The following is a 10,996-nucleotide window of genomic DNA, read 5'->3' on the forward strand; positions in this document are numbered from 1 at the left end:
CTCAAACTTTTTTTCCTTGCTAGTCCACTGGGCTAGTTCAATGGATATTTTACTAGCCCGTTTTAGAGTTTTACTAGCTTGTTTATAAAAAAAATGTTTATGTTATCAGCTTACCAATGCAGAATTTGTCATTTCGGAAAATAAAAGGCTCATGGTATAAATAAATAAATAAAGAGGCATGTATGTCAGTAAAAGTCACTGGAGTCACTGGTCACGGAGCCAGGATCAAAATCATCTCTTTGCTCCATTTTTCCTATCGTTTGGGTTGCTAACATTTGGCAAAAAATGCTACTACTTTTTGCTTACTTTCCGACCTTCGAACATGCGCGGTGAACGAGAGAAAACTTTTTTCAATCAGAAGAGGGTGCTGTTTGGCTTTGTGTTTACTTTGTACCAAATGCTTTCAAGGACTCCTGCAATGCCCAGTAAAGCTAGCTGTTGTCGGAAAAATTGATAAGGGCCCCCCCAAAATACTTCTGGTTTCCGTTTACCCACCGACCCTTACTTTTTTGCACGACCCTAACATTTTTATCAGCAAGTTAGAAAACCAATTTACAAAATTAAACAAAATAGAAATTAATGCTGATGTCTTTTCTGTCTTTACAAAATATCTTTCAACAACCCTCTCTCATGTTAAAACGCTTGTTTTTATATATTTTCCTACTTCATTTGCAATTTTTGAAAAGAAACTTCTGTCATTTTCACGAGTTCCACTCATGTTTTGCTGTCGCAGTAGTGAAATTTTGTGTGCAAAGCTCAATGCATGAAAGTAAAGCTGTGCTGGTTCCTACCACGCTGTGGCCATGCAAAAGAACACGAGATCGAAATGTGCTAACCAGTCTTTACGTCCCAGTCAGGAGTCGATCAAAACTACATCAGTGTCGCATGTAGCCATACAGCTGCAGGTCGAAAAAACATCGATGTTGCAAGAGGATTTCTTCAAGTTAATTCACAGAACTTGGTTTCTTGGTTATGTATTTCTTTTCTGTGTTTACGAGTTCCTGCCACATGGTTTATCGCCTGTCTGGATGCATCATGTATGCTTACCACGCGATACACCGACATTGCTGGCTAGTTTGCCATCGTGATTACCTGACTAACTGTGTGTGATTGTCCATAATTCTTGTGATCTGTCAACTGCAGAAATTTTACTTATATCAAGACATGTTTTATAATTGTTTGAGACAATTTTTGAAAGCTTTCATCCCCATTCAGGCTATTACATCAGCACAAAAAATTGACCAAACAATATTCTGACCTACCGCAGGGATCTGCCGCTGCCGGTCGGCGCCGGTCGGGCCCGACCGGCACGCAGAATTGCCGACCGCCACAATCTGCCAAATCAACTTTTCCGACCGGCACATATTCCCGACAAGAACCCAAATAAAATAGCATCTTGGTCGAGGGATCGATCGTGAAGATATGAAGATCGTGAAGAAACCGTAAAATTTCTTCGTAAATTTCACTTTGCACTGCCATGCATATCGTCTGCGCACCAACGTACGTGCATATGCAACATATCTGGACCAAATATTAACATGAACCAATAGGAGGCTTTGTTACGCGCAATGCACGTGTACATAGTGCGTAACGAATCTTTCCATTGGTTGGAAGGCCACACATAGGCTTGCATATGCAACGCTCTCATCTCAGTGTGCGAAGATCGGAAAACCCCCTCTCCATGATGTACAGCGTTGTTTGTCCAGTTCCGCATTTTACCCAGTTCCACAACTTGAAAAGAAAATTTGGCTTAACTTTCAGAAAGACAAAATAGCAAATGACCCCATTCACACTTCGTTAAATTAAACACTTAAAAATCTGGCAGAAAAACAATTTCACATGTACTTGCAAAACTGACAATCGACTGTGACTGTTTTTCGCCGCGCCGACCACGGTTAGCAACATTCGGTGCATGTATTTTCTGCTCGATGTTGCATAAAACGATCACTGCGATCGTTTTTTAAACCAACGATCGCATCGCATTCGTTAATTGTTGTTTATCCCACGGTGAAAATATTAACTCCGCAATTTTTTTATTCAAAAGTAACAGCATGATTTTGCCTTTTCCGTAAACGAGTTCCGTATGGCAAGATACACGCGCTCAGTATGCACGTGACACATGGCCAAATGTGTCTGAAAAGCAAATGGCCAATCTACATTATGTTCATGTAGACTTTAAAATGACTGTTCAGAAAACCCCTGCACACATTTATGAATGTCGTTATCCCATATGCATACTGTACGAACTTTTGTACAAAGAAAATAAGGAAAATATTCTGCCAAGATTTTGCATGTTTCGCCTTATTTTCAACACACAAAAAAAAATGAAAAATGATTTGAATAGCAATGAAAAATTATGGGCATCATAGAGATAGAAATTAATTCAATATTTAAGGGATTTACAGAATAAAATCAATATTTATTTCTACTCTTTTTTTGTCTAATTCAATTGCCCGTCTAAAATTATCACCTCATCCTAGTTACAAATTTTCAATTTTTTAAAGTAAATTTCAGACATGAGATCCCTAATTCTAGGCTGTGTATACACAGCTGAAAACACCCAGAAAGTGCTGTTTCCGGCCATCTGGGGGCTTTTAGATTCCAAAAATTTTCTGCTACACTCCGTGCCAACCGATGGTGGCGCTCCGCTTAGATAGTCCTGCCGGCACTAAAACCATCCTGGCCAGAACCCTGCTACCGATACTATTTTTGAGAGGCATGTACATGTAGTCAGAAGCAGAAGTGGCCTAAACAGTAGACGAGAATAGTGTGCACATGTGGTATAGCACTGTACCATGTGCTATGCTACTCCAGCACTACAACCCACCAGTCTACTCTGTTCATGGCATTCACAGTCGCTTATCGCCCTGTCATGCGAGAATCACGTTTCAAAAACTCAAGTAAAAACACATCCACAACAACTCGGTTTTTGCGATCTTGTATTTATTATCGCAACAAGCATTATATATTTTGATCTAAGTTTTAACAGGTAGGCTTATTCTGAATTTTTCACCAGTCCACCGGGCAACCAAGGAACCAAGTTTAGGTAGCCCGGAGCATTTTTTGCTAGAAGTTTTATGCCGGGCTGGTACTATTTCAAGGCCTGCGTCTGGTGTATTAGCTGTAGAGACTTTTTCAGCATGAGAATCAACATACATGCAAAAGCCGTGGCTTATATTCCAAAGCTTACGATACATTCATTGTACCTAGGGACATCCTTACATGCCCTAGGTTTCTAGATGGCACTCGCTCAAAACAACAAAAGATAGAATGTTGTTTTTCAAATCACCATCACATTGTCTTTGATATCATTATACCAGCAGTGGAGAAGTTTGGGAGGAATGCCGTTCCCCTGATTGCCATGTATGCGGTGCCACCAGCTGTAAATGCAAGTGTAAGCCATGCTATCGTTGTCACTACCGCGTCAGAACAACCAATGAGTGGAACATGGTGGCAGATTCTACAAAAAAATGCTTCAACACCCTTACAGACAGTAAGTAGAGTCCATGTCAGCTCATTTTGAACTTGTTTTGTTTGTTTCTTGGATGCATTACTGGGTAAACAAATTCAGCATCCCTTCATTTTTATGCCTTGCTGGCATAGCTGAAGAAGCATGTGGCGTTTGCCTTGTCCTTCCATGTGTGAGTATGATCTGATGAACTGGTGCTTTGTGGAGGCCCAAGAGAGTAGGATAAAAGGTCTCCACAAGAAATTTGCTGTTTGTTTCTGTCCCTTTGTACATGTACATGTGTTGAGATGGGAGCATTGAGAGGAGCAACTGCTTGCATATTCTGAGTTGTAGTGATACCAAACCACTTGGCACAACACAAAACATCAGACTGAAATCAAATCACATTCATCGTGATGTGAGTCATGATATAGTAATACAGTCCTATTGATTCATTTATAAAGTGCAAATTCTTCACGTAACCTGAACAAATGAACAAATGGGAAGCATGGCTAATTTTGGGGAGCCTTGGCAAAAGCAGGGCACCTGCCAATATGGCGTCCAATTAGTCTACATGTAGCTTTTAACAGGTTGTTGTCAGCTGTTTTGGGGTAGGGATTTTTTTTTATGCTTACTTCTTTGGCCATAAATTTACAAAACAGTATTTTCTGCTTGTCAGCTTCATGAAGTTGGGTGTTGTTCAATGGATCCAAAATCGTGCATCTTTCCTGTTGTTTCTTAGGCAAGTTGCATCCCCCAAGCCAGCTAAGCGTTTCCAACCATTCCGACTCCAGGCTCCTCCTGTCTTGGCGTCCTCCAGATGAGCTCTCCGACCCAGGGGTCATTACCTACATCGTAGAGTACAGGTGGGAAGGTACCCCAGCCAATGAAAGCTGGTATAAGAAGCAGGTACGGGTAAATTGCATTGCATTTGTGTGGTGAATTGAGCTGGAAACTCCCACCGTGGCAAGTTGTAGTGAATCTTGGACTTTCGCCCTGCTAGACGTGTATCATAACACTGTATACTCGATGTTTGCACCTGAAGGTTTGTGGAAAAAACCACAAGTGTACCCGGGTGAGACTCGAATCCACGACCTCCTGCTTACTAGTGCAGATGTCTTAACTACTCGACCACCGAGCTGGCCGGTGTCGGCTTGCTGGTTCGACTCAGACGTAGCAGCGGTTAACGAGAACAACTATTTCTAAGAATGGATATACACCAAGGAGATGTTAATCAATCTTGGACTTTTGCCCTGCTCGATGTGTACCATAGACATCTGCACTAGCAGGAGGTTGTGGGTTCGAGTCCCACCCAAGTACGCTTGTGGTTTTTTCACAAGCCTATGGGAGCAAACACTGAGTATACAATGTTATGATGCATGTTGGGCAGGGCAAAAGTCCAAGATTGATTAACATCTCCCCGGCGTAAATCCATCCTTGGAAATACAAGTTGTCATCTCCCATCACCTGCCCATTGCCTTATTTTATATTTAAACAAAACTTGCCCATCAGTACAGACCCAACTGGCATGCCCGTCTCCCAAAATGTCTTGACAGCATACTGTGAATAGTTTGTTAACCTCAATTCTGTGTATTAACAAGACCGAGAAAGGAACAGTGAAGTACACTCTTGTGGGTTTGGGTCATCCATACGGCTTGTACAAAGTCAGAGTGAAGGCGCAACGTGCAACCATTGAAAGCAACTATTCAGAAGTGGCCGAAGGGCGTACCACTGAAGGAGGTAAGACCACCATTCACTCGCAGTGCTTTGTGATACTGTGGAAGGGGGAACCAGGACAGGGGATCGTCGGTCATCCACGTCTGACATTTTAGGAACCACATCTGATTAATGCCATTTGCAGCAGAAATGTGTTGATTTGCTTCAGCTGACCTGTCAGACCAGACTGGGTCCTGCACTGAGTGGAGTTGATTGTCTTTGGAACCGTAGCTGGCCACCCACTACATGGAAGTCAACCCGAATCTTTATTACATTATCTTTTTTCAAATGTTTACAGTTTGAGAAAAAAAAACACGTATAGCAAGTACATATAACTGTACACCAAAAGAAGTGAGGACCGACTCTAACCTACATGTAATCATAGGGACACCTGTACAGGCCATTCCATGACATTTGTTTCCGTCCAAATTAGGCACTCGCAATTACATGTACATTGCAAGTAATTTAAAGTAATAGTGCCCAGTCGGGCACTTTGCTGAAAATATGTGACTCTTTAGAATGTCTTAAGTTGTAATCCCTGAAAAGTTCCTTTTTGTATTTTGCACAGAGGTACATGCATGTAATGAAATTTGTGGGCTGGTGTAATTAGGTCACTTTTGTACATCAGTGTCCCCCTCGGGCCTGTGGGTGACCACTGACCAGAGGTCAGTCAAATTAGCTGAAATGGGAACTTCTTATCAAAGTCCCTCTGGGTGTTTGGATGTGCAGTCATGACCTCATTGACATACCATTTGTATATACTGTGTCATATCCTCGGTAGTGTCGGCTTTACAGAATGTTCCTACAAACTTAAGAAGGAGCGAAGGGAAAAAAATACACATGTATGAGTAGCAGGTACATGTACATGATCTTCTTTGCCAACTTGGATTTTTTGGGGTTTGTTATGATTTTTTTGCTTGTACTTTTCATATTTTTAAAATTAACATTCTTGGTTTTCTTCAAAGTCCCTCGAGATCTGCCAAAAAATTTCAGATGCGTCGACAAACCGAATCATAACAGCAACAGGAGGCAAGTGCAGCTCTCTTGGAAGGTGGGTTATTGGAAATCTTACCAAAAAAAGAAGATACCCCAGCCTTGGATGGAAGTGGAACATTTCCAACTGAATCGAAAACTGTTGAATTACTTTTTTTTTTGCTGTGTTTGTGTCCTGTTTTATTTTTTGATAATATTTTAGCAAATTTAAAGCTTTGATACCAAATGGTTGATACCATTGCAGCAGTAGCATAACATTTTCCCGTTTGGCACAGTACGTGTTGTACTTGTGGTTTGGGCCGATGAATGCCTTCATTTTTTAGCTTATATCAAGTAATGTAATTTCCGAATGGCTAAAATTTTCTTGTGTTTTTCTTGCTTTGGTACAAAAATGCCTGTATTTGTAACCTACTCTGTAAAAATGAATCACAAGTCTCTGTAGCTACCTTTGATTTTTACTTGGTCCTATGAGGAATTTGAGCTCTTTCTTTTGATGTGTCACTCAGTTTGGTACACAATGTTACATAAAAATGGACTTACGTACAGTAGATACTAAAATGTTGAGGATTCCTATTGCTTTAAACACTGTGCAAGATTCTTTCAAAGGCCTTTATCTCCAAAGTGGCTTTAGTGACATGACTCTTTTTCACAGAGAGGGTCACAGTTAATTATTGAGGTGGGTTTTCCATTTGGGTATGTTTTGGGAGTGGGGGAGGGGGTTTGTGGTCAATCGCATTAAGAAGCGCTGCATTTCTTTATATTGGCCCTGCAAATGAAATACATGTAACAGCGGACATGCTATGATTTTGATACCACAGCCCCTGTCAAATGAGTTCAAACTAAATGGGGAGTTGCTCGGATACCTCATCTCATACACCAGCGGGGATGGAGGCAAGCCGACGACACTGAGTGTAGGCATGAATGTCACCAACTACACAGTCTATGGTGAGCTGATATGGGGTACTAGACTTAACCCTTACCTTCCCCAACCAGCAAAACTCCAACACTGGGGTCTGTTAGAATCAGTTAGAATGATTACTTCACTAGTAAACTGACTGTGTTTTGTGTGGGATTAGGCATACCGCAAATAAAGCAGAGTCTGGCTGTTTATGTGCACAGTTTACTATTCGGTGTTGGGATTTCCAAGGATGAGGAAGGTTGCTGGTAAGTTGCTCTAGGAAGTTAGGGCTAATGTGCCTCCTGCTTAAAGCTTACAGTCCTACCTGTGGCAGATCCAAAGGATAGAGACAAGCCTCATATTCCAAAGTGCTTCAGTGTTTGCCTTTAGAAAGCATTCTAGGCTCTGTTCACACTGCAATGGTAGGCATCCTCACATTTGGAGGAATGCCAAGGTGATGTTTTCTATGGGTCTTTCCAGTGGGGCACTACACTGTGAAAGGGGGTTGTTTAGTAAACTGCCTGGCCACAGAGTTAGGTGTTTGTTTTTCTTTTTAAGTCTTTGCTGATCAGATGATTCATCTTCCCTTGCACGGTGTGCATTGCTTTTTTGTTACTGGAAACAGTTACTCATACATTGAAAAACAGTGCAACCGAGAATTGCAGTTACAGGCAGTATTGCATCATGAAATGAAATACGATGCATTTTTCAGTTGTGGTTGATAAATGACACTGATTGAATGTGGGAATTTAGCCCTTCTAACTGCGCCCTTGCCTGCTGATGCAGTGCAAGAGGAAACTCGGTGTTTACCCTGTTACCTTTATACAGTAACTACAGGTAAGTGAACCTTCCAGGGCTCGCGAAATTTTTAAAAATGTAGTTGCCCTTCGGGCACGGGAGACTACGTGCGTAACAGATTTGTACGTGATGTAATGGGTTCGCCAACTTTGTGGCGTAGGGGGATTTGTGGTTGATGGCTCGCTGAGCACCAAAGTCAAGTCAAAATTTATGCAGGCTATCCATGTTGATGCACTGATATTCTAATATATAAACAAATCCCCTTTAAAATTAGATTTTCTGTACTAGAAAATATGCTTGTTACAATGGTTTTGGCAGAGAAATGGGTTTACGCTTGACTACGTTTTATGTGTAAAGAAAATTTTGAAGTGATCCAGAACTAGGAAAAGTGTCGTCGTCACTTTTGTCGATCTTGTAAGACAAATTCAAAGCTCAAAATTTGAAAATATACATGTACAAGGTAGACCTCTGCTCCCATTTCTTTGGAATTTGATGGTAATTGAGCTGTAATATGACTGAATATAGTTTTAGCGATCCGCAACAAGGAAAACGACTGAATGCAGACACCTTTGGTTCATGCCAATGATTTGACCGTACGTACCATGGTGCACCTCCCCGAACATGTACAGTTGTGTAACATCAAGGTTGGGATGTCGATCTTTTGCGGTCTTTTTTTGCGATCTTTTTTCAGTGCACGGTGCTGAAATGTCTAAAACGCCGGGCCAAAAAAATGTGTTGCCGAAAACAGGTGCTTGCCCACCAGGCTGGCAGCTAGGAACATTTGGTTGCCCAACGAAATAGTTTGGTTTTCCTGGGACGTCGGACTACCGATTCTGTGAGCCCTGCCTTCATTACACAATGTGGGCATTGCATGCAGCACACAGTTGAATGCTGTGAAACCAGGGGGCCAACTTAAGTCTGCTGTCGGTCCCACGCTTTCGTGTGTCATTGGTTCTACTCCATTCTAGGCACTTCTACCAATTCCACAGTGCTAGTAAGCACTGCAGCCAGGTGTTTCATGTTGATGCATGGCTGCCGCACAATGGGTACTAGATTGTTTTCAGGTCTTCCGACCGGTACATGAATATTGAAACTTAAAGAGAGAAGCAAACTGTGGTATCTGTTCCGGCCCTAGAGTGTTTGAAGGTCCCCAATTTCTTTCATGGGCCTCAAGCATTAGATGGGGTAATCCAGCCATGAGCAAAACCAATCCATCAGCTACAACTAGAAGTCATTTGTCACTGAGGTGGTGCCACGCTCATCAACCCATTGTGTCTGTGTGGTAACTTAAAGGTGGGCATGCGTTTGAGCCAGCTGGAAATGTGGCAGTTGTTAAAGTGGCGCAGAGTCCTTTTTTTTCAATCTCCTTTACAAGTGACTACACCATGTATTTGCATGCATCACTGACCAGTAGCATTCATTAGTGTTGTAGTCAAGTACTTTACGAGCACCAAGTTTTTTTAGCCAACTATTGAACTGATTAGGACTAGGGAGTAATGCTGGAGTACATGAGCCTTTGTTGGTACATGCACAGGGGTAAGACTTCAGACACTCCGGTTTTGTAAAAGTGAAGTTTTAAAGAGAAAAGTACTCGGAACAGTACTCAGCCAAGTACTTATCAAGTACATTTGTCATAAAAACTTAATTTTTTTGAAATAGTGATGTTCTGAAGTCATCATCTTATTTTGTAATCTTACTTTTGTGCATCTACCAGTACCGTCTAATGTCCATGTACTCCAGCCTTATTCCCACCCACCCAGCTCAATATTTGGCAGAGAGCTTGGTACTCGACAAGTACTCGGGTACAAAACTGGCACTCACAAACTGATAATACATTACTCAGTGCTGGTCACATCCTTCCATTGGTTTCAGTACTGAGTTTTTTCAGTTGCTGTGTCCCATGACCCTTACAGAACAGAGATATTGGTGTTTAATTGTGACAGGGGAATTAGTCTACAGGCTGCATGTCTCATAAAAAAATCATATTTGTCCACAGACCTGCAAAAAGACCAGTACTACTACTTCCACATACAGGCACGCAACTCCATGGGAACATCTGTGAAGAAGTCATCATGCAGTAGAATTAACGTCGTAACGCGTGAGTTAAAACTTGAGGGAGGAGACAGATTATCTTTCCATAACAAATAAGGGCAGACAGGACAGAATCCAGTTAAAAGCCTCTAACCTCTTCTTACTGAATAGGTCTGAGGCGATCAAGGACCAGTAGTCAACTACTGGTTTTTTTGTGATGTACCTAGCGTGTGTGCAGTGAAGTTGAAGTGCGTGTGACTTCAGTCAACCATCATTTAGACTTTTAAGGAGAAGCAGTGGAAGTAGGAAGGGCAAAATAACAAGGATAGAAAAAAGTGACCAGTGACATACTTGCTAGTACATTTCCTGCCTTTACTTCTTTTTTTTCATATACTTGTGCTATTAAAACCAGCTGTTACAGCCAGCGATGTGACCGACCTTGGTAGGTTGCTCATTCATAGTGGACTAGACTAGTCCAGCTGTCTTCAAATAGCATGCACCTGATCAGAGTTGGTGGAGTTACGGTTAACTCTGGTCCTTGATCGGACTTGCCCGTGCAAGGATATGCCGTCACCACGCAGTGTTACAGCTGCCGAGCTCTACCTGAGCTCAATCCTGCAAAGACTTCTGGAACATCTCGGTGGATGTCAAAAGATGTGGAACGGCGGGGGCTAATTCGTCCATTGGCTGTCACGTGGCTGATCCATCTTTTTTTCCCTCCCTTTTAGCTGAGCCAATTTCTGTTGGACTTGTAGTTGGTGTGTGTTTTGCCTTCCTCATGGCCGTTGTGCTTGTGGTGATCATCTTCTGTCGTATCAAGAAGTCGATTCGCAAATTTCCAGCTATCAGGCCCCCATCACTGCTTTGAGTGAGCACACATTTGTCTTACACAGTTTAATTAAGTAGTTATCAAACCAAAACAACCATCAAAAATAGATTCATTAGTGTGCCGATGTCTGCTAACAGTAAAGTGCCCATATTTTTGTTCAGACCTTCATGATCTGTTGCATACATTATACCAGGGGCTGGTTGCCACCCACTCCAAGAAATGCCAAGTGCCAATAGTGCCAGTTGTTTGATAAGCAACTGGATTTCATTTGTGTGAAAACATT

The 10,996-nt window shown here is 41.9% G+C and overlaps 1 protein-coding gene across 6 annotated transcripts in view; it reads left to right on the top strand.

Moving 5' to 3' along the window:
• The window catches only part of LOC147795419 (neuronal cell adhesion molecule-like), a 37,298-nt gene that overhangs the window by 22,404 nt on the left and 3,898 nt on the right, over nt 1-10,996 (top strand). For 3 of the 6 annotated variants that reach the window (XM_087131935.1, XM_087131934.1, XM_087131932.1), the window contains 7 exons: nt 3,321-3,493; nt 4,191-4,357; nt 5,050-5,188; nt 6,130-6,215; nt 6,976-7,102; nt 9,850-9,951; nt 10,613-10,752. In XM_087131935.1, the coding sequence (XP_086988061.1) occupies nt 3,321-3,493; nt 4,191-4,357; nt 5,050-5,188; nt 6,130-6,215; nt 6,976-7,102; nt 9,850-9,951; nt 10,613-10,752 (934 nt within the window). The remainder of the gene's footprint in view (nt 1-3,320; nt 3,494-4,190; nt 4,358-5,049; nt 5,189-6,129; nt 6,216-6,975; nt 7,103-9,849; nt 9,952-10,612; nt 10,753-10,996) is intronic. The other 3 variants (XM_087131933.1, XM_087131937.1, XM_087131938.1) reach the window with 3 other exon arrangements.

The sequence above is a fragment of the Acanthaster planci genome, unplaced genomic scaffold (assembly GCF_054643075.1).
Source record: "Acanthaster planci isolate LZ-2023a unplaced genomic scaffold, COTS_SCS Contig33, whole genome shotgun sequence".
Taxonomy (NCBI): domain Eukaryota; kingdom Metazoa; phylum Echinodermata; class Asteroidea; order Valvatida; family Acanthasteridae; genus Acanthaster; species Acanthaster planci.